At 41.2% G+C, this 24,279-nt stretch overlaps 1 protein-coding gene across 4 annotated transcripts in view; it reads left to right on the forward strand.

The window, feature by feature from the left end:
• LGI1 (leucine rich glioma inactivated 1) overlaps positions 1 to 18,623 on the forward strand; it is a 33,777-nt gene extending 15,154 nt beyond the window's left edge. For 3 of the 4 annotated variants that reach the window (XM_081158890.1, XM_081158891.1, XM_081158892.1), the window contains 4 exons: positions 9,319 to 9,390; positions 12,133 to 12,302; positions 12,610 to 12,774; positions 15,407 to 18,623. In XM_081158890.1, the coding sequence (XP_081015016.1) occupies positions 9,319 to 9,390; positions 12,133 to 12,302; positions 12,610 to 12,774; positions 15,407 to 16,242 (1,243 nt within the window). In that variant the 3' untranslated portion in view covers positions 16,243 to 18,623. The remainder of the gene's footprint in view (positions 1 to 9,318; positions 9,391 to 12,132; positions 12,303 to 12,609; positions 12,775 to 15,406) is intronic. The other variant, XM_081158893.1, reaches the window with a different exon arrangement.
• Positions 18,624 to 24,279: the final 5,656 nt, after the last annotated feature.

The raw sequence follows: 24,279 nt of genomic DNA on the forward strand, positions 1-24,279 counted from the left end.
AAACATATATTATAACCACAGGCAGTGTGTACACAGTACCTGACTTGTCTATAAATTGAAATATTTAATCATTCAAAGGGTGATTAGAGTCCATTGTTGTTAGCAGGAGGCAATTTTGCTTCTTAGGGAACATTCAGCAATATCTAGAGACATGTTTGGTTGTCAAGACTGGGGGGTGTAACTGCATCTAGTAGGTGGAGGCAGCGATACTTCTGAGCATTCTTCAGTGCACAGAACGGCCCCCATAACAAAGAATTATCCAGCCTAAAATGGCACAGTGCTGAATTTGAAAATCCTGATCAACACGAATTAAATAACTTGTTTCTCCTATTCTTCCCTCCCCGCCCTACAGACACACACACACACAAACACAGATGTATTCTTCAGGAAACTAGAAGGACATGGGGGGAAAGGCACTAACATTTATTAAGTGACTACTATTATGTTGGTCATTATGTTTTACATGAATTTTCGTTTAATCTTCTCAACAGTCCTGCCAGATAGGAACAATAATCCCCATTTTAGAAATGAGGAGACAGAGAGTTGGAGGAGATATATAACTAGTGAACTGAGTAGTTATGGAATTATGATAACAACAACTCAATAGTTGAACTGTAATGCCTATTCATTCATTCAACTCTTTCTCAGTGCCTACTATGTGTCTCATTAGTGTTACATAAAGATGCAAGAGATCTAAGTGCCATCCTTCCAGCTTGAACCTGTTCCCTCCCAACACCTCATTCCCAGCTCTGTTCTAGGCCCCAGGTGCAGCAGGAAACAAAGCAGACAACAGTGCCTGCCCTTTGAGTCTACATCCTAGTGTGGCATGTGGTCATCATGCTGCCTCTGCCAGGCCCTATCTCTGCTGCTGTTTGGATCTGCAGCAAGGGGGAACTGATGGCCTGATGTATTTTATAAAATCATTATACTTTCCAAGTCTTCTGTATATAGTCATTACAATCAAAACAACATTTGCAGTGCTGCTCTGCATGCCAATGACATACTGTGATGCAAACATGGTTGTGATGGCGTGAATGTTTTGCCATATTGCCACAGAGCCAAACACTGCCAAACCTAATCTTTCAGACAAAAGTAAATAAAAGAAACAAATATATGGAAGGAGGAAGTTCATGACCTCCACTTGGAGATCTACTTGATTCACATAAATCCCATTCAACATAGCCTCTGTCCATTTGTCCTCCCTGGGGACCCATGATGTAAGCTTTGCCAAATTCACTCAAGTCTATCTACGTCATCAGGCAGGGATGAAAGGAAGGAAGGGTGGAAGAAAGGGAGGGAGGGATAAAGAAAGGAAGGATTAAGAAGGAGGAAAGGAGGAAAGAAAAACATCTCTACACACCCTGAAAAGAATATCCATTTGTTTGACTAGAGCCTATTACATCTCTCAAATGAAATGAGAATTTAAATTTGGGTCATAACGGGCCCTTTCTTTGGAGGTATGAAGACGATAAGAAAGGGACACTAGTACAGCATGTACTTAATAGTTAGAAATTTTTAAGTTCAAGAGAACACCAAAGGCAGGCTTAAAAGAGAGAGGCATGAATCTTAAGGGTAAAGCAGACAGGGAAAGGGAAGTCCCACCTTTCCGACCAGGTGCTGGAGGTGGGAAAGAGGTATTATAGGAACAGGTTAAAACTGCCTGAGTGAATATGACCCTTACATCTCTTGCATCTTTATCTAGCACTTGGGGGTTGATTCCTATGGCATTGCCAATATTAGACTGTTTTTATCCGTAAAAATGGCAATGCCATATGGTTCATCCTAAAGAGTCTCTAGGACGTGCCACACAGCAATGAACAAGATCTAGTTCCAACCTGGAGGAGCTCAGTCTAAATATTTGAATTAGACAAATATTTTCTCCCTGAGTGCTTTTGTCCCCGAGTTCTTTATTTCTGCTCTTTTCTCCTTCCTTCCTTCCTTCCTTCCTTCCTTCCTTCCTTCCTTCCTTCCTTCCTTCCTTCCTCCTTCCTTCCTTCCTTCCTTCCTTCCTTCCTTCCTTCCTTCCTTCCTTCCTTCCTTCCTTCCTCCCTCCCTCCCTCCCTCCCTCCCTCCCTCCCTCCCTTCCTTCCTTCCTTCTCTTTTTATTTCCTTCTTTCTTTTTTTTCCTTTCAAGGAGAGATGGGTAGAGAGGATTTGAAGCCCAAATGTTCCTCTGACTGCTCAGTACATCAAGTTCATTTTCCATTAATTACCACTTATAAATAAATCTGACATTTGTTTGAGCCATTAACTTCCTTATTTAAGATTTTAGGTTTCAAAGTGCACTTTTCTCCACCTCAGACTAATCCTTCCCAAAAGCAAATACTCAAGCAGTGAGGAAGGATCGCCTCGCCCTCCAACCTGCATATGCTGCAGGAAGGGTTTACAGAACTTTTTCGTATTCTTGACCTCATTACAGTCTCCCGATGACCTTAAGAAAGAGACAGGCGGCAGCACTACCCCTGTTGACAAATAAGAACATAAAGGTACGCCCTGAGTTTAAGGAGCTCCCACTTTAGTAAGCAGGAAAGCCAGAAGCTTCCCAAGGTCTTTATCGAGCCATCTAGTGCCCTCTTCACCATGTCAGTTGTAGCAGGACCAGAAAGCTTTTATTGAGCTGGCGAGACCCTTCCACAGGACATGATTTGAGGAGCAAACATGGCTATGGAAGAAAGAAAAGATCCTGAAGACAGGAGCCCGACCTTGCTCTTAATTTCCAAATGCAAATAGTTGGAGTTATGCATATACCTTTAGATCCAACTAGTTCCCCCTCTGGCCTAACAGTAAAGTTGATCCAAGGTCTTATACATCTATCTCAGTAGACATATCTTCTAAAGAGACATTTACAGACAACTTAAAAATTACTATATGACCACCTTCCCCTCAAGCTAGCCCTTGATAAAGGGAGAGTTCTTAATATTTAAGCCCTTACAAAGCAAGTCAAATCCTGGGGCCTTCCCTTAATTACTTTATTTTGTATACTGTGTTAATGTTATATATGATTAACTTAAACATTTGAATAGTTTATATATTTCAGTAAGGTTTGACTTTTTCTGGTTACCATGTATTACTTTTGAAATCAGGAAAAACGAAATTAAAAAATAGTTGAATGGCCAATGATGACAAAAATCTCTCAACATTAATTGGTTTCTGTTAATACCCATGAGTTTTTAGTAATGATTCCCTTGGGCATCCCATAAGTGTCACTGTGGTTAAGGCTCAATGGAGGCAGGACTTTTGCATGCATGTATAAAAATATTTGGGGAAAACTGTCATCAATCTATACATGCTATGGAGCACCTACTGGTTGCTCAGCACTGTGGGAGTACAAAATCCATAAATAGAAGTCCTCAAATTAAGGTACCTGTGTATTCCCAGTCAGGCAGCATGTCTTCATTTTAGACTTCACAGTGACATGCATGTAAAGAGGCAGTGTGACGTGGTGGCTAAGGGGATGATCTGTGCCACCAGACTGCCTGGGTGCAAAGCCCGGCTTTACCCCTTAACAACTATAGGACATCAGAAGTCACTTAGTCTCATTGCACCTCAGATTTCTTATGTGTAAAATGAAGGTGGTAATTATCATCTGTAAAAATGGGGGCCAGGATAATAATGTACTTAGAAGTACCTAGATCCTAAGGTTGTCATGAGAGTAAATGAGTTAATCTCTGCAAAGTGCTTAGAGCAGAGCCTGAGATGCAGTAAGCTCACTGCCTAACCTCTATTGGTCCGCAATCAGGATTCCAAATGCTGCAGTGTATTTATGCCCTTTAAACATTTTGTATGGAATTAAAATAACTGTGCTTGAAGCACCACAAATTCAGTGAGACACCAACTCAAACTGAGGATCTGCACTGCGGGGAGTCTGGGAGCACCCAGATGGTCGTGGGCAATGCTTTCTTAGCAGCAGCGCCTAGTGGAACTGAAACAAACGTGCTGTCTGAGCCAGTCTGGTCTGCCTTAGAGAGAAGACTTTCCAGTCGTTTCCATAGTCATAATCAGGGGTTTTCTCAGGTAAACTATGAAAACACCAAAGTAGAGGCGTGGTCATCATCTCCACCAGGAAGGCAAGACTGCCATTGAGAATGCTTGAATCTTCTCAGCTGGGCTCAAGGCAACTAGATGTTCAGTTGGGCAGTTTTCTGGGGGAAATATTAAAGAATATTTCTTAGGTAGACTGTGAATCAGGACCTAGAGCAAGGTGCTTACTTAAAGACACGTTTTAAAGAGTTTCCCCGTTGCTTTGGAATTATTACCACAGTGAGGCTAAAAGGAGGGAGGGCACTTTGTAAGCAGAGGGCCTAGGTTACAGGAGGGTGGGTGACCATGGTAATTCACAGGGCTCTGCACTTTTTCCTTAGCTCAGTGATTTGGTACAAGGGGCCTAATAGAAGCATCCTCTCTTTTCTTTGTCTAGATTGGTGCCCTTCCTCTCCTCCACTCCAGCCTGCCCCATTCACTCATTCATTTCAAAGTATCTATTGAGGGCTTACTTTGTGCCAGGCACTGGGGATACAGTGGTAAGAATCCTTCCAGTATCACTACAGAATGACCCTTAAAAAATAAACAATGATGAAATGTTTCTCACTGCCTTGTCTCCACTCCTCTCCCAATCAGTCCTACCCACCCACCCCCTTCAGATATTCCAGTGCACTCCTAGCCCCTATAAAAGCCTGTGGTCAAACTCTCTGACTTATCTATGTGGCTTAAAGTATTATCTCTCCTAGTATCATCTCATTATTATTAAAGATGAAGCCATATGCCTCTCACAGTGAAAAGTATAAAGATGTGATTTAAGAGTTAAAATAGAGCTTCGAGATCATTCTGACAAAGTGACCATTCACTTCATGGAAAGGGAAACAGCCAGAGCTCAAACCCAGATATGCCATCTGTGGTCCCTGCCATTTGCACCACACTGCGCTGCTGAGTCCAGGGAGTCTTGAAACCAAGCTGATGGGCAGAGGGTTAGCTTGGGCAGTAGCCTGGTTTCCTTCAATCATACCATGTAGAAAGTCTTTTCCTGACAACTCTCATAGCCCCCTCTATGTTCTTGCCTTTCTCTCCTTCATTATTCTCTTATTCCTGATAGAACTCGTACTCAGTTTCAATATCCAGCACTGACTTGACCCTCACCCAGCAAAAAGACTTGCAAAGCAAGGAGCTCTCCCACACCAATTCAAGCTTACACTAGAGGAGACAGGGGAGGTCTGAAGACTTGGGTAGATGGCTCTCTGGAAATACTTGTTTTCCACATTAATGTCCCCATGAGATGGGCTTTGTATTAATGATTAAAAGAAAATACGGTGAAATCTTAACAGTGGTTGCCTTTGCCAGGATAATTATTGTTTTTCTCCTTTAAAAATGTTTTTTTGTACTTGTAAAATTTTATTGACATGAATAATGATATTAGTTATTACTTATGTTTGTGTGTATATATGTATGTGCAGTATGTTATATATGTGTGTGTATATACATCAGCAATAAAGAACTATCATAATGATGTGTTACTGATGTATATACACACATATATCAATAGATATAGACAGAAACAGTAAAAGATGGGACATTTTAGAATACAAGGCTTAGAGTTCTTTCTACTCAAAAAGACAGAAAGAATAGGTGATCTCAGCTTCCTGAATTGAGCATTTAAAGGTGCTTAGGTATTAAATATGAGTGGTTTTGACAACAATTTCAAAGAAAAAGATTAATTTTATGGTCTTGATTATCTGACATAAGGCTTAAAAATTCACCTGCAGATACAAAATTTACCTGGAATCCATTTCAAAGGTATGTGTATAAAAATACTCACAGCTGTATGTGTTAATTTTCACAATAAATGAAAGAGGTATTCTTTACTCAGTTTTGCAGATGTCAAGACAGAAACCTAAAGAGGTTAAATTAAGTTGGCTAAAGCCACCTTCCTGAGAGTGATGAAGCTGACTGTGATAATCATTTGCATTCCAGCCTGGAACTTTGGAACTTTATGAATGCAGTCAGATGACGATTTAGATTGACTGAATCCTCACTGGACAGAACCATTACGTATACAGAGGGGTTCTGTTAACAATTCAATGTTATTCTTTGTTTTTTCTTAATTTAAAATAATAATACCTGCTTGATAATGAAAAACTCTCACTATCCAGGCAGCTACATAGCAAAAGTGAAAGATTCCAGCCACTCCACAATGTAAGCTCCATCAATAGTTTTTATACCTCCTTCCAGACCTTTATGCATCTATAGACATATACCCTCCCTTCCTTGTGGGTTTACAGTCTATATAGTAATCTTTGACTTCTTCTTTTTTTCACTTGAGCATCATTTCATGTCAAATCATAGAGATCTACATCATTTTAAAAAATCTCCTGCAAAACATTTCATGTTAAGTATGAACTATCATTAATTTACACAATCCCTTACTGATGGACATGTAGGTTGCTTCCAATTTTTGCTACTCTAGCAATGCTAGATTAAATATTTTTTCCCAGTTGTGCAGTGGGCCTCTAACATTTCCAATTTCTCTTTCCTTGGGAATTGGTAAAAACTCCTGACCGGTCACAGCAAATATATGTGTGGGGGCATTTCACATTCCTTTTCTTAACTTTGCAGGCTCTGATGATCCCTTTCTACGTGTCCAGTGCACCCTTCACCAAGTACCTATCAACACGTACCAGAGGTTGCTTTATATCAGGGCCCTGTTACATTTTTTGCAGAGTAATTCCCAGGCTCTTTCAGCATTCCTTTCCTAAGACAATCTCGGCCCACATCCCTGCTGCCTGCTTTCTTCTTTTCCAAATGTAACCCAATGCCACTGAGGCCTCCAAGAGACATAGGAAAGCTGTCTAAACTCCAATTCATTAGGCATCCAGAAGCCTCCTTCTCATTTCTGAGTCTTACTTCCTCCTGTTTCTGCTTCTTTTATAAGTTCAGGCAGGCTTCTCGTGCCTACCCCTCAAAACCTGACATGAAGCTCCATCCTATCTCCTTGAGAAACAGTCCATTGAGTAAGTGTTTAATTGAATTTTAACGATGGAACAAGGAAGGGGTTTGACTGAGTGCAGTAAATCCATCCACCGTTCTCCCCTCTGGCACCCCTCATACTGCGCTGCCTCCTCCACCCTCTGGTTCCTTGGGTGAGAGCCTTCTAGTCACAAGATGTCCTCTAGAAGCACAATGCCTCATTTTAGAGCCCATCAGTCTAGCCTGTCTTCATCAGCCCCATTTCCCAAATCCGCTGGTCATAAGTCCATCTTGTCATGAAAAATTCCCATCTCTCTACTCCTGAAGCCCCAAGCTCCAAGTCTCTATCTCCGACCATCTCGCCAGCTGCTTCTGTGGGGAGCCTTCACGGGGGGACGTGAGGCCTAGAGCTCTACTCCTCTGGGTAGGAAATGGAGCTCCTAGATCCCCCATTGCTTAAAAGAACCGCCTTGGGCAGCATGGCGAACAGAGTGCCTCTTCCTATGCAGCCCTACTGGCAGCAGTAATTCAGGACTTGCTGTTTCATCATTTCATGCCCACTGTCCTATGACCCAGCCTCCTCCAAGCTCGTGCCCTGCAGCCAACTGCAGTGTGTGCTGGCTTCTGGGGGAGGATGTCCACTGAGGAGAAGTTAGCATGAGAACTTTAACACACATTGTGCCAGATAATAAATTAAGACACAAACTTGGGAGTGAGTCTGGACTGGTCTAAACCATCAGGAAATCTCTTCTTTCAACCACTAAGCAGTAAGGTGAGTTACGGACACATCCTCTTGAATAGTCTTCTCTGGCAGCATTTTATTAGTACTGCATACGTAGGTGGACAGTCTTAGCAGTTATTAGGATGGTCAGTTTCCTCAGTGCTGTTTCTTGGGCAGTGGACAAGCAGAAGCCCGTTTCCTTCTTTCCCTCCCTTCCTCCTCCCAGCTGCCCTTTGAACGTAGTCCAAAAGCAAGAGTCCATCCTGAGTAATCTCATTTACTTTTTCTAACAACCTATGGCATGAAGTATTATTCTTCCACTTGAAAATGAAAAGATTGAGCCTCAGAGAAGACGCATAACTAAAATCACACAACCAGGAACCAGTGGCCTCAGAATTCAAACCAAGCTCAGAATGACTCCAAATCCCTGCCCTTCCTCACAAAACAGACTGTCACTGAGACGGGAACATTCTGACTCAGTTCCCATTCTTATGTGCCAAGGTTCATTGAAAAAGTTTTCCAATCTAGTTGTAATTTCCAAAACTCAGAAAAACAACGTAATTAACTTAAAAATGGGTTTTAAATGTCCTGAATGTTTACACTTGAGAAATCTCATATTAATTACAGGAGGTGGAAGACATAGAAGACTTTTGAGAGCGTTTTTAAAGACAATTTAAATTTTCAAGGGTTTTGGAGGCTGACAGCATACGCTTTTTTGTTTTACTTTTTATTTTTATTGTGGGAAAAAACACTCCTAAGAAAAGTATATAAAACATGAATATGTACAATGATAATTAAAAAATAGAAAATTACCAGTACCTAGATCCCTTCCCCATCAGACAGCATCTGCAATATGGACACATTTCCCTTCCCTGGATATTATCAGGACTATTTCCTACTCTTTGGCCTTAATTAGAATCATTCTAGTGATCCAGGGAGAACAAACGGAAGGAGAAAGAGAAAACAGTTCCTGTGCTAATAGGGCAAGAACTGGAAGAGAGGGGAAGGAGATGATTAAAGAGGGTCGGTGGACGGATGGTGGGTATTTGTAAGAAAGCTGTTTTCTGAGGTGGAATGAATGGAACTGAAAGGGAAACAACGTAGAAAAAGGAGGCGTGTACTTTGGAAAGAAGAAAGAGTGTACAGGTGAAGGGATAGGTTAGACGGGCCCCCAAACTCTGGACTGTTGGCTCTGTCAGCTGGACGTTTAGCTGCCTCTGGAGCAAGTGAGGAGGGAGGGAAGAGAAGGGGCAGCCTGTGGGGGAGGGGAGAGGGCATTTGGGGATGCACGCTATCACAGGTTTAGTCACTATCTGTGAGATCCCCTGGACTGAGTGTCTGAGAGTGTGAATCTCTCATCTGTTCTAAACAGAAAGATCAATTCCCAAACATGATTTTTGCTGGTATTTGGGGGAGGGCGGTAACCACCGACACATGAAGTGCCACTGAGTGAGTGTTGAGAAGAAAGTAAGCCAGGAATTGAAAATACAATCGCACGAGGCTGATTAGTATCTTAGAAGGAGCATGGCAAGTAATTTAGTATAGTCTGGGAAGAACAAAAGGGACTCATAACTAAGCTTTATTATAAAATACATTTATTTAGTTTATGACTACAGTTTACTCTTTTTCTTTCCTCCCAGGAGCCTTGCAAACAACAATCTCCAGACACTCCCAAAAGATATTTTCAAAGGCCTGGATTCTTTAACAAATGTGTAAGAGGACCTGATTGATTAACTAATTTGCAATAGTTAACAAAGAAGCCTGGTATTGATAATTAAATTTTTTAATTGGCTTTAAAATTAAATTAGAATTTTAGAATTTAAGTTGGCTTGACTTTTAAATTCATTTGGACTAATGTTTGTCTTGTATGGTATTTATCACTGAAATTACGAAAATATAATGCCCAGACATTCCTTTGACAAAGTGTGTGTCTACATGGAGAGGAGTGATGATAAGGGACTTTGAGGGGGTGGGAAGAGGGGGCCTAGATAGGAATTTCTAGATGCTGTTTTTCCCATGAGGTCCAGGAAATGGGACTACAAAGGAAAAACATAAAGGAGTCTGGGAAACTGACTGAGTAAAGATGAAAGGTTACACCCAGGGTTGGTCAGTCAACAGAAATGGAGCAGGAAGTGGGGGAAGGGAGGAAAGTTTGCCTTTTCTCTCATTAGACTGAACAACAACTCTAGGCTTAATCCCCAGGAATTTGGCTTAAGCCCCAGGAAGGGAATGAACTTAATTATTTTTGACCCTTTTTCAAACAAAAGAGCTTTCAAACTTTGACTTTTAAGCCTCAGAGTGAAAGATCTTTGTAAGGAATTTGTATATTTTGCTGTAAGCAGAGCAAGTAATATATGCCTAAGGCTCTCAGAAGCAATTTAGCTTCATCAAGTGCCTTCCAGAATATGAGAAAGGTATTTAAATGCCATAAGGTAGAACACAGGAACAAATGAAAGGCTATATGAAAACAAAAGATTTCTTATTATTCAGGTACTTTGCTATAAACTATTCAAAACAACTTTTCTCCAAAATCAAAAAATCTCAGTTGGGTTTTCTCCTAAACCCAGTATTTAACTTCATTCAAATCAGTAAGCTAATGAAAAACTTCCTTTGTTCCTTGTAGTATTCCCCCGGCCCCTCCTCCATGCCTATTACCCCAATTCCTGAATGATGGTTTATTTCCAAGAGAGTGCCAGGATCAGGACACTTCCAAGAAAGTCTCCAACAGAGCACAGTTATCTGCTCTGGTTAACAATAGCCCAGAAAAGCTGACACAGTATTTTGGGTCACAATATTCTTGGGAGATGAGGTCAGTACTGATGAATGTCTTAGAAGTTAGATGACACTCCATGGTCAACTTCAGGATACAACTTATTTGGGGACCCTCTGACTTATCCTTCTATCAGCCTGTACCTCGCACTAACAAAAAATAAAATAAACCCATTTGAAATTGTCTCAGTCTCTCCAGGGAATCCCATAATGGGTTTGGCCTCTTGGGCCTACTTGGATACACCCAAATCAAGAATTATCTATCTAAGAAGTATAGGATTATGCCAACTTGCCTTTTAGTGGATTTCTTGACTGTGTTCCCTAAAAAATTTTTAAAGCTTCAACACTTAAAAATTATTTATGTGCTGTGTGAAGAGTAGGCAATACTTATAGGAATTCTGTGTGATGAAGAAGGGTTTTAGGAAGGAGATGGAACTTATGAACAAGAGCAATGCAAATAAACAGAACTTGGTGAGTTTGGATCATATGTGGAAATTTAAACTAGCTAGCTGTATAGTGTATTATGAACATGAGCTGTTGCATGTCTGTGTTACCTCTGCTGTGTCAAAGTCATTTCCTCTTAAAATTGAATTTGTAGACCATGAAATTAGGTCAGGATTAATTATGTCTATGAGGAAGAAGAAAAGCAAATAGCTCACTCGATTTAATTAAATATGATACAATCACCACTACATACTTTCCTCTAGACCTGAGCTGTCTAATATGGTAGCCACACGTGTGGTCACTGAGCACTTGAAATGTGTTCTTATTGTAATTGAGAAACTGACTTGTAAATTTTACTTAATTTTTATAAACAAAATTTAAATTTAAAAACTGAGTCTTGGTTCAATTATTGGAAAGCTTTTAAGTCTGTTTGTAACAGCTTGGGTGCATGAATCTATTTTTTTTTTTAACTGGAAATTTTATTAAATTTGAGAACAGATCAGATATTTCTGATGAAAATTTAGCATCCAAATTGAGATATGCTCTAAATATAAAAATACACATTAGACTTCAAAGACTTAATATAAAAAAAGAATGTAAAATATTTTATTAATAATTTTTATAATGACTACACATCAAAATGATAATATTTTGTATGTATTGGGCTAAATAAAATATACTACTAAAATTAATTCCACCTGTCTCTTTTTACTTATATATTTATTTAGTTAGTTTTTTTAAATATGTTTTTATTGGGGTTTTTTATTTTTTATTTTTTGAGAGAGAGGAAGAAAGAGGGAGAGAGAGATGGAAACATCAATGATAGAGAGACATTGATCGGCTGCCTCCTGCATGCCCCCAACCCAGGCATGTGCCCTGACCTGGAATCGAACTAGCTACCTCTTGGTGCATGGTCCACTGAGCCACACTGGCTGGGCTCTTTTTACTTTTTTAATGTGCCTATAGAAAATTTTAAATTACATATGTGTTTCACATTATATTTCTATGGACAGCACAGCTCTAGACCAGCTGCCTTTGAATCCAAGAAGGAGTGAATTATGAGGTTCCTTTGACTGGGGTGGCCTGCAAGGGTACACTGTGGTAACTCTGAGCCCAGAGTGGATCAGTGAGGTTCAAGGTAGATTATGGGGCATTCTGCACATATTAATTGCTGAAATAGAAGTCATACTTGTGAAGGTAGGACCCTCATAGAGCAAAAACAGCTGAAGTTTGTCTTTCAGGGACCTACGAGGGAATTCATTTAATTGTGACTGTAAACTGAAGTGGCTGGTGGAATGGCTCGGCCACACCAATGCAACTGTGGAAGACATCTACTGCGAAGGCCCCCCAGAATACAAGAAGCGCAAAATCAATAGTCTCTCCTCCAAGGATTTTGATTGCATCATTACAGGTAATATATTCCAATTTATTCCACCTCATAACATTCAAAGAAGGGCTACCTTTTTTGTGTGTGCAGGAACTGATATTTTTTATATCTCAAAAACCAACTAAGCAATTTAATTTTTAAAATATTATAAACTATTAAAACTTCATGTGTTTAAAAACAAAGAAAAATTGCCATTTTACTGTTTTTCTAAAATAAATGCATTTGTTATGGACATTTGAGATCTAGCACACAGATCATTAGCACAGTTACTCAGAAACATTAGCACACATAGACTAGCACAGTTACTCATCGTGACTTCCTATTTCTGCAGAATTTGCAAAGTCTCAAGACCTGCCTTATCAATCGCTGTCCATAGACACTTTTTCTTATATGAACGATGAGTATGTAGTCATCGCTCAGCCTTTTACTGGAAAATGCATTTTCCTTGAATGGGACCATGTAGAAAAGACCTTCCGGAATTATGACAACATTACAGGTATGAGAATCCTAACCATAGTTTGAGTGGAAAGTTAAGCTGCTTGGGCCAAGGGCAACAGGAAAAGATGAGTGATATCGGGCAACCTTAGAGACATTTTGAATCCCATCTCTACCATGTACTAAGTGATCCAGAATTGTTCCCTAAACCTTAATTTCCTCACTTGTAAAACTGGAATAATAATACCTAGCTCACATGTTGTCAAAGATAATGCAAGTACATATTCAAGAAACTTAGCATAGGACCTAGCTTAGTAAATATACAATAAAAGGTGGATGATTTTTCCTCAAAGAAAATGTATTGGAGTTCTAATCCAGGTTCTGCCACAAACTGACGAGGTAAACCGCCACTCTCTCACTGGGCCCCTCTTTTTCTTAACTTTAAAATAAGGAGGTTATTTTAGATCAGTGAGTCTCAAACTTTGTTGCACAAATATCACTTCTGCAAAATGTTAATGTATGCTTGTGACAAAAAGGGTTCTGTGGTCCAATAAATCTGTGAACCATAACTCCCTCCTGGAGATTCATAATAATATACCTTAGAGGCTCTGAGGAGTCCTGCAGTGAAAAAAACAAGCCTCTTTCTAGTATTTTTTGCATTTAATTGGACCATGGAAACCCCTTTTTTTCTTTTCCATGAAAACTTTTACTCAGTTGATCTCTTAGGCTCCTTTCTCACTTCAACAACTTAAAATTTTTTTAAGTCATAAATTAGAACATGGGGCACCCTCTGTAATATTTACATCAGCTTTAGCTTCTAACACCTTTAAATCTGCTCCTAAAAGCTCCTAGACAAGACTGAGAGGTGATAATTAGATTTTGTTGGTGGTCATCAGCCCCATCGCTCAAAGGATCAATACAGGTCTGGGGCTTGCTTGAGAGTGAGGAGCCCAGATGAAGGAATCCCCTCCAAACTGAGGCCCTTCTAGAATCTTCCTTCTTTCTCAAGGAGAAAGACTATGCTTCCCTTTCTCCCTAAGCCCACCCCCCCTTGTTTTCCAATGGATTACAGCAGGGCTTTGTGTAGTCTAAAACCAGGCTCTCCTTACCTGTGCACAGTCCATCAATTGTTTTGAATGAATCTTTAGATGAGCACTTGAAAGAAATGAATCATGTATTTGCAGACTTCAGAATGTGTCATCTAGCCCTGCCGGGCGTGGCTCAGCGGTTGAGCTTCGACCTGGGATCCGGGTGATCGGGGTTCGATTCCCGGTCAGGGCACATGCCTGGTTGCGGGCTCGATCAATGACTCCCTCATCATTGATGTTTCTATCTCTCTCTCTCCCTCTCCTTTCCTCTCTCTGAAATCAATAAAGATATATATTTTAAAAAAACACACAAAACAACAACAAGCACTTCCCTTGGGAATGATGCTTTAAAAAAAAAAAAAAAAAGAATGTATCATCTAGTATAAAATGACAAATAGATGTAATATATGCGGTCACCATCCCTTCCCTCATCCCCAAACAGACATTGCTAATCTACCGTGGTGCTCTTTCTTGCAGAGTACAGGCATGACCACAGAATCCTCCTCAGCACTCTCCAGGCAGACATGGCCACAGAATCTTTCTCAACACTATCCAGGCAGTCACTATTATCACCAGTCAATCAACATGGGTACATAGTTGAAATCTAGTGGCCATCCCTGATCTAGTCCCAACCTTCTTTGTACAGAAGAGAAAACTGAATCCCAGAGAAGTTAAGTAATTTTTCCAAGGTCACACAATCAGTTGAGTCCTGAAGAGTCACAAATAAAATAATTTTGCCTATAGATGGAACCAATTAGTAGAAAAAGTTGATGAAGAACTTATTGCCCCAGAGCCCCCTAAGCTGCAGTCAGAAAAGGCCTGGGGCCTTGATTTGCCCTGTCTCTTTAGATTTCCCAAAGTCAAGCTCCGCCTAGGAGATCAGAACCTATTAATAAAAGGATACTGAGCTAGGCCACTGACAGACCTCATGGTGTTCTCTGAGATTTCCCAAAGTAACATTCATGAGCATTGTCTATGTACCCCTCTTCCTTCTCCTGTCTCCTGCCACCAGTGACCTGAAGGTTCAAAAAAATGATAAGTAGTATCGGTTTCCTTTCTCAGGGGAAAGTCAGGTTATTCTAGAGCAAGAAGCAGTTCACCCTTAGAGCAAGCCAATTACAGGTAGAGCTGTGGGCTCCCTAGACCACCACTCAAAACTTCTAGAACCTTGTAGGATCCAAGCCCAAGATGGAAGCCCTGGAACACCTAACTGTCCACCCCGTAGCAATGCTGGTAGGCCGGGGTTTGAATCCTAACTCTGCCTTCTCCTAGCAGCACTAAACCTCTCTGAGCTTCAGCCTGCTCATCTGCAAAAGGGAAGATAATAATATTCATCATTTAACCTTTTGGGAAATTTTAATGAGATGATTTGGCAAAGCACATAGTAGGTGCTCAATAATTGGCCATTTTCCCTACAATTACAAAGATTAGCTCATGATGTGTTAGGGAAAGCAATACTTTCTCTCTTCAAGAAATGAGAGAAAAAAACTCAGGCTATAGCCATGAGTTCTGAACATCTAGTGCAGGTTGGATGTGATATGACAGCGTTTGCATGCTCCAAAAGAGGATGACCATCCCACTAATCTCTCATTTGTCTTTTCCCAGGCACGTCCACTGTAGTATGCAAGCCTATAGTCATTGAAACTCAGCTCTATGTTATTGTGGCCCAGCTGTTTGGTGGCTCTCACATCTATAAGCGAGACAGTTTTGCGAATAAATTCATAAAAATCCAGGATATAGAAATTCTCAAAATCCGAAAACCCAATGACATTGAAACATTCAAGATTGAAAACAACTGGTACTTTGTTGTTGCTGACAGTTCAAAAGCTGGTTTTACTACCATTTACAAATGGAATGGAAATGGATTCTACTCCCATCAATCCTTACATGCGTGGTACAGGGACACTGATGTGGAATATCTAGAAGTAGCCAGAACACCTCAGGCACTCAGAACGCCTCATTTAATCCTGTCCAGTAGTTCCCAGCGTCCTGTAATTTATCAGTGGAACAAAGCGACACAATTATTCACTAACCAAACTGACATCCCTAACATGGAGGATGTATATGCGGTAAAGCACTTCTCAGTGAAAGGCGACGTGTACATTTGCTTGACAAGATTCATTGGTGATTCCAAAGTAATGAAATGGGGAGGCTCCTCCTTTCAGGATATCCAGAGGATGCCGTCACGAGGATCTATGGTGTTCCAGCCTCTTCAGATAAATAACTATCAATATGCAATTCTTGGAAGTGATTATTCTTTCACTCAAGTGTATAACTGGGATGCAGAGAAAGCCAAATTTGTGAAATTTCAGGAATTAAATGTTCAGGCACCAAGATCATTCACACATGTGTCTATTAATAAACGTAACTTTCTTTTTGCTTCCAGTTTTAAGGGGAATACACAGATTTACAAACATGTCATAGTTGATTTAAGCGCATGACACACAAATTCTGTGGCTGCCATCAGAAACTTTCTACAGTACATGGTCCGGATGAACTCAATGCATGATGACTCTTCTTATCACACTTGCAAATGAATGCCTTTCAAACATTGAGACTGCTAGGCCCAAGCACTACCAGTATCTCCATCTTTAACTGTCCAGTCCAGTGGTGTGGGGAGTTACCTTTTATATGAGAAAATTGAATTGTGTAACTGTTCTTTGCAGTGAAGATGTGTAAATAAGCATTGAATGGTATCTGTTGCTCCAAAAAGAAATATTAATATGTACTTTTCCATTTATTTATTCATGTGTTCAGGAACAACTGCCAAATAAAATGTTTACATTTTCTTTCATATCACAAGGTAATTATTTAAGGGAGTTTTTCCTTGGTGATGGTGATGTTGTTAAGGAAATAGTTTTATACAATAAGGTTATATTTGAATCAAGAGTTTATGTTATGAATGAGTGAAGGTGAAACACTGATATTGATCACTCATAATTTATGAGCAGGTTTATCAGCTGATTTTGAACATTCAAAGGTGTTTCCAAAGGTTGTGGCTTTTAGGAACACTTTGAGGTAAAGTGGTGGCAAATTAAAAGAAAGGTAGAGAAATTTGCTTATTACATGAAGACTAGTTTGAAATAGAAAAGAGTAAGATACATCCTTTCCTGTCCAATAGCTCCAGCCACAGTGATCATTCAAACAACTTATAGGAGAAGCTAAAGCCAGGACTTTGGATTTTAAAAACCCTATTCAGGGATTTTCTAAATATCTGACTCTAGAGTCATCAGGCAGCATTGTAACCTTATAGCACTTGCCTCAGATATACCTGAAATGAAGGCCTCTTGGTCTCCCCAAGGATACTTTACTTCTAGACACCCATTTTGATACATTATTCTCATGCTGCAGAGTGCCAGAAGGGTCATATTTGATTTTCTCAACTGCTGCTCCTGGATCACAAGGGTCATTAGCACCTAGCACAATGCCTGTGCACTCTTTAGGCCCTCAAAACTGCTTTCAAAGGTGCACATGTGTCCTCCTGTTATAATCATAAACTTTATGAGGCCCTTTGATCTAATCAATCAGTATTTATTAAGTATCTACCTAATAAGAACAAAGTATCACTCCTGTGGTGGAGGGAGAACCGAAGCAGAATAAGACAGGGCCCTTGCCCTCTGGGGCCTGAGAAGATGCCCTGGGGGTTAGAACATAACAGAGCAAGCAGTAAGTGCCAGGTATCATCTGGACATTCGAATTGTAAGTATCATGAGAGCATCAGAGATGCCCTCCTGGAAGAAGGAGTCCTTGTCTGAACGTGAGGGAAGAGATGAGCTCAAAAGGGGATCATGACCCAGAAGATATTCCTGGCACTCGGTTCTGCATGCTGTCTTTACGGAAAGGATCGGAGCTTTCCAGACCATTTTTCCCCAGAGTCTCTGACAGAACAACTGTGGGAGGCCGGGAGGGGGAGGATGGCAACCCCTCTGCCAGCACACATCTGGCAAACTTGAGGCATCAAAGGTACACACAATCACAATAGCCTCCCGGGAGCAACACCTTGGGGAGTTACGCACAGGAACCCGACTCCTTCGCAGCCTGGAGAGGATACCAACTCTGACATCAGGCTTGGGGGGGGGGGCTTACCCACTCCCGATCCTACGCAGGGAGAACTGGCCTTCAAGCGTCTTCCTTCTCTCAGTTCCCACTTCCTGTAGGCAGCATATATGCTGTTGGAGAGCACCTGCTTTGTAGAGACAGGGCTGCCATGTGCTGTCTTTGTCCGCAGACAAGTTACTTAACTTCCCTGAGCCTCAGTGTCTTCATCTGCAACTAGACAGTAATACCTCCTCCGAGGACAGTGGAAGGATTAATGCGCACGCGGTGGATTGAACTTGTGAAATACAGCGTAGCTACATCTCCCATCCCAGATGCCCTAGGAGAGCCTTGCCCTCACCCCTTCAAGACGTGGTGCCTAATTCCCTGTTCTTAAACCTGGATGGGCCTGTGACCAATAGAATGCGGAGGAAAAGATGCCGGCTGACTTTGGGGGCTGGGTTATCAAACGAAGAAGCTTTTGCCTTGTGAACCTGAACTGCCACGTCAGAAGTCCTAGTAGCCTGAAGCCACCATTCTGTGAGGAAGCCTGGGCTTTGGTCGACAACCTCAGCTGAGGTCCCAGCAAACAGCCAGCATCCAGCACCAGTCCTGTGAGGGATGTCTCCGGGGGATTCTAGCTCCCAGCTGTCAAGTCATCACCGACCATCAAATTTTCCCAACTGTGGCCCTGGACATTACGGAGCAGAGACAAGCCATCCCCATGATCCCCTGCCCAAGTTCCTGACCCATAGAATCTATATGCATAATAAAATGGTTGTTTTAAACAGCTAAGTTTTGGGGTGCTTTGTCACAGCCCAGCAGTACGGGAATAGCACCTATGCTTAACACAGAACTGGCACAAATCAGCACTCGCCAAGTGCTAGCGGGTTCCACGCCCATAATACTGCATGTGTTTGGGTCATACTCTGTCTTTACTGCCTTAATGTGATCCACTGTCATTTTATTTTTAAAGGCTCTCTCCTGTTTTCAATACGTTATCAGTGTTCTTGCTCTGGGCCAGGCACTGTGCTGAGTTCAGGGATGCAGAGATGAAAGACTTCGATTCTGCTGTGTTTGTTTTCCTAGGAGCACTGACTATTCATGTTAGCAAACCACCTCTCTAATTAACCTTAAATCTCAGACGCAGAGATGTGAAGCAAGTGGGGTGAGATAGGCCACAATCCGGGTCTCCGAACACTTGGTCCAGTCCTTGGTCCATACCATGGTGCCACCTTTCAGGACCTCCCCTTTCATTTCAAACGGGATTGTGGGTGGGGAGCAAGGTGAGAAGTGAGGAGGCTGACTGAGAAAATAAATTTTTAAAACACTGAGAAGGACAGAAGGTAGGGCCCACTGGACCAGTCTTTTCTGTGAGTTGCCCTCTCTCGCTGTAACCCTCGTCTACCTTATACTGTATTACTCTCCGGCCACAGATGATTGGACCTGGAGTGAACTCCTGATCCAGGTGTTCAATCCAGAACCTGGGCTTGGCTACTGTGGCCATGTCAAATTGCTATTAAAGTTTCTAAATGTTTTCTCTCAAGTTCTGTACTTATCTCATCCCAAACTGATTCTAAACTTTTCCTAGACTGGCACTGGTCCTAGGACTACATCGACAGGTACACTAAACTAGTCAATGAGAGCTCAACTCATTCATCTCAGCTCTTACCGTTATACATCAGCCTTAAAGTTAGGTGTATATGCATTTTAATATGATTGCTATCAAGGGCGTGGGGCATCCAGGGATACCACAAGCCCAGGAAGACCTACAATGGCCCTAGAAAGTCTTGAAGGTGGAATTCAAAATCTAGCCCAGCTTCTCCTCCCGCTCCGGCATCCTCCACGTCACCCACACTCCAGTTACCCACACAACTTGACCAGCCCTATTTACCTAAGCACATGCTACCGTGCCCAGGCTGCTCCAGCCACCTACAATGCTCTCTCCCCACTCTTCTACTTTCAAAAATCATGGTCCCTCTCCTCCAATCAGTTAAATGGCATTTCTCCTTTCTCTGGCTTTCTCAGCCCATTGCTTTTTCCATGAGCAAGGCTCATAATTCATTCTGCCTTGCATCATAGCTAGTTGTTGTTATATCCATCTCTCCACCAAGTTACACATTCCTGAGGTCAGGACTGTGTCTTAGGCATCTGGGATTCTTTCTCCTATCCCACCCCACTTTCCACCCTGTAGAACAGTCCTACTTTGTAGAAATTCCATAAAGTTGGTGGAAATGAAATAGCTTTAAGCAGCTCCAGCCTTTCTGTTTGCATAGCTGAGAAGCAGCCACATCCCCTACTGTGAATTCTCAGCCCTACAAAGAATCCTGACTACAATTCTGCTTCCCAAGGGTAATCAGGTTGGGCTGGAAGATGAGAGACACAACTTATTTCCTGAGCAAATCCTTATTAAAACAGACTGCAGGTCTACCTAAAACCTGGTCCACAGAAGTAAAGAATGGGAACCAATTTAATTAATCCATGGAGACCCAAAGGGCAAGAAGCTTGATACTAACACTTTAGGAAAGTCTATGCCCTTTGAAATTTTTATCCCTAGAGAGGGATCCACGTCCATGGTCAACACCACTCAGAGATCCCCAGAGGGAGCATCTTCCCCAGCTGAAGCTTTTAACAATAATTCCCAGCAAATCTGTGTCCCAGAAATCAGTCGTCTTGACAGTGTCTGACCCCAAGACAGCTGTCCTCTGCATTCCAGTCTCTTGATCCTATCTTCCCACACATGCTTAAAAATTCTAAAAACCCCAACACTTTAATATGGAAGTATTCTTTAATATTTTAATTTAATTATTATAATTTAATTATAACAATTTATATATAATAATTTATATATAATATTATTATTATAATAGGCTCACTTACTGTGAGCCAGGCACTATACTAAGTGCTTTATCTATGTTATCATTCCATCCTCTGTAATTTTATAATAATAGCATTGTTTTACAAATGAGAAAGCTGAATCTTAGAAAGGCTAAGTAACTTATGTACAGTCATATAGTTAGATAAGAAGCAAGGTCAAGATTCATTCAGATAGTGTCCAGCAGTGGCACCATGCTATGAAATGCTTGAAGACAAAATATATATTAATAATTCAGTACTCTGTGAACTGCCAGATGGATACCCACTCAGGAGCCTGGAGTGCCCAGTAGCCTAAAGGCTACTGATTGATATTTACACCTATGGACACAATGAGCCCAATTTCATTGACAATGCTTGTTTAACACCTACTATGTGCAAAGCATTATGGTAGATGATACAAAGAAAGCAAAAATGAGCAACAAGTTTTCCCTACCCTTAAAGGATTTACACACCACTAGGACTCATTTCTAAATTTCTTATTTGCAGCATTAAATAAATAAATAAATGAGGCAAAGTAAGTTCTATTGGGATCTAAAGGAGAAGTGAAACATGATCCATGTTTTCCTGTTTTCTTGCCTGTAGATCTATCCTTCTGGTGCCTACAATATTTCTCTCTTTGGGGCAGTGGGACGTAGTGGTTAACAGCATGTGTTTTAGACTCAGGCAGACCTGGATTTGCATCTCAATGTGGCTACCTACTAGTTCTACGACCCTGGGCGAGTTAATCAATTTCTTCTGTAAAAGGTGAATAATGATCGTCAGAGAGTAGGATCATAGATTTAATATAAGTCTCCCAGCTGTCCCAGGAACAGGCTACTATTAATCCTTACATTTTATTGAGGAGATGAGTAGCTTGCTGATGTACACACAGCCAGCAAGCCTGACCTGGGAGCCTATATCTCACCACTCCATTCTGCTAAGTTGGGGAATATTGAGAAGGTGGTGTATTGTTGTGTAGGAGCTGCAATCATGGATCAAGTTAGGCAGAGGACTCCTGTGCACCATCACATCCTTCTCTGTGAGAGCTGAGGTTATCTGTAGACTTCTAGAAGAGGTGAGACAAAAACCCAGGTCATCCTGCCATCAGAGGCAGCTGAGCCCACTAAGAGAAAGGCATACGGGTGGCCCGAGAAAAGGGAGCAGATCACCCCAGCGGCATCCCCAGCTCCAGCATGGAAGGTAGCAGGAGTCCTGTGTTCTTACTGAGAAACCTTGAGGGTCTTCAGCCCCTAGGAATTATCTGTGCTTTCATAAAACTTGCTCTTATTAAAATGTGGTCAGTGTTTGTATCAGTGGAGGGAATATGTGAAAAATGTTCAAAGGTCTGTCTGGCTTTTGTGTCAATAAAAGCCAATTATCCCTGAATGATAAAATGAAGCAATTTCACCACACTGTCTGTCGGCAAAGTCATATTAAGTGAGGAGACATTTTGGATGTAAGTTGCTGAAATCCAACTAAACTAGTTTATTTCCGAATCTGTCTTTCTCTGTTCTTGACTCTATTTTCCTCTACATTGACTTCTTTGTAAGGCGGTCTCTCCTTTCACAGTGGACAGATACCCACCAGCAGCTCCAACCAGTTTAGAAACACAGTGCCTCTTTTGCAGTAGTTCTAGCAAAAGTTCAGGGCTGAAGCTCATGGCCCAGTGCCTGTCCCTGAGGCAATTGTTTTGGCAAAGGATAGAAGGCTCTGATTGGCCAATCTTGGGTCATGTGCCTACCCCTGGAACCCATGGATAAGAACCACGTGGAATGGCAGTGAGGTAAGGGTGATTCCCTAAAGTAAAATTGGAGTGCTATTTAAAAGAAGAAAAGACTACTGGACCAGAAAAAAAACAGCAGTCATCAGCAAGAGGTGTGGTCTCTATGAGAACCTCTACTTAGAAAGTCAGCTACTGAGGGAGCGACCACACCCTCAGAGGTGTCTAGAATCCTTTCACTAAAAGGTTTTAAAAAGCCCTTCCAGCTCTTATTTTGCAAAACTTAACAAAATATAATCTCCCATCTTTGTCTATTATTCATGATGACTCACTCTTACAATTTCTATATACATTTTCTAATGGTGTTCTCTCAAATATTCTGTTTTAAGATATTTAAATTGATATCCTTTGTTTCAAAACGATGTTCTGCCAAGTGAAGTGAAGCTATGAATTCTGAGTTGGTGGTGACCCATGCCTGGGACATGAGGCCAAGAGTTCCTAGATCACTTTCTGTTCCCCTGGATGTGCTTCCCTTTCCTAGCAATCTCCATCTGGCAAGGACAGCTCTCTCTTTGGTCTAATCACCTTGAGCTTGGCTTTGCAGATTAAAATCTTAGAAGCTCCTTAAGTGGCCCAGGACATTTCCTGACTTAGCTTTCCAGCATGTATCTAGCCATTAGCTGAAAATCATCCTAGGCCAATCTCAGCAAAGAAGAGTAGAACGTGAAATACTGACTTCTGTTCATAATGATTCCTCAATCTGGGGGTCCCCCAGAATCACCTTGAAAGCAAACTAACTACAGAGATTCCTAAGACCCCACCTCAGACCTACTGAAACAAAATCTTCAAAGAATGGGACCTGGGAAACTTTACTTTTAAACATCCCTTAGGTGAGTCTGGTGTGCTTTGGGGGCCCCTGCTCAAAATAACCACTGGACTGACCAGCAGAATGTCAAGAGCACCCAGACTATGGTAACAAAAGTTGGCCAAAAGCTCTGGAATATGCAAGCTTTAAGTATTACCCTGGATAAGACATTTGAGGGTTTTTTGGCCTCAGTTTTCTGTGTAAGATATTAGAACTGGATTAGGTCATCCTAAAGGTCCTTTCAGCCCTGAAAATTCTGTAACTCTCTGTTATAATAGGAAACAAAATTAGCTTGGGAGTCTGAAGATCCTGGCCCAATAAAACCACCTTTATAGTTTTGTAATCTTGAAAAGGCACTTTCACTCCCCGTGCCATGATTTCCTTTCTTTAAAAATGAGTTGGGTTGGTTGGAGCGCATGAGTTCTTCATTTTCATAATTCTAAGATAGCTCTAAGATAACAATTAAGACTTAGATAATCCTTCAGAATAATCTGTTGCGATGTTAAATATGAACAAGCTGAGGATGATCACAATTTCCTGTTAACTTGGGTTTGCTGCATTGAAGTTCTGCCAGCAGCATTTGGTATGTTGGTGTTTAATGGATATGACATTTCACTACACCAAATGGGAAAAGACTATTTTTAGCACAGAATCCACCAAGGTTCAGTAAAGAGGGCTTATTCGCTGAATGGAGTGTGAACAGCAGAGATACTATTTTAAAAGACCAAATATAAAAACCCCTTCACCTCCACTATCACAAAATAGTCATATGTGCACTTATTTTTATCACAAAGCTTGAAGAACTTAACCCCTTTCTGTATCTTCTAAAAGACAGTATTCTCTCTACTTAAAAAACTCTGCTGGCTCACATACATGGCCTATCTTTACATGGCCATTTACATTGCACACTTTTGTTTAATAGGCCAAAAACACTGTTAGTGACTGAAATAATAATAGCTATTTATTAAGCACTTACTATGTGCAGGACACTTGCTGAATATT

This window comes from Miniopterus schreibersii, assembly GCF_964146895.1.
Source record: "Miniopterus schreibersii genome assembly, chromosome: 14".
NCBI classification, from domain to species: Eukaryota; Metazoa; Chordata; class Mammalia; order Chiroptera; family Miniopteridae; genus Miniopterus; species Miniopterus schreibersii.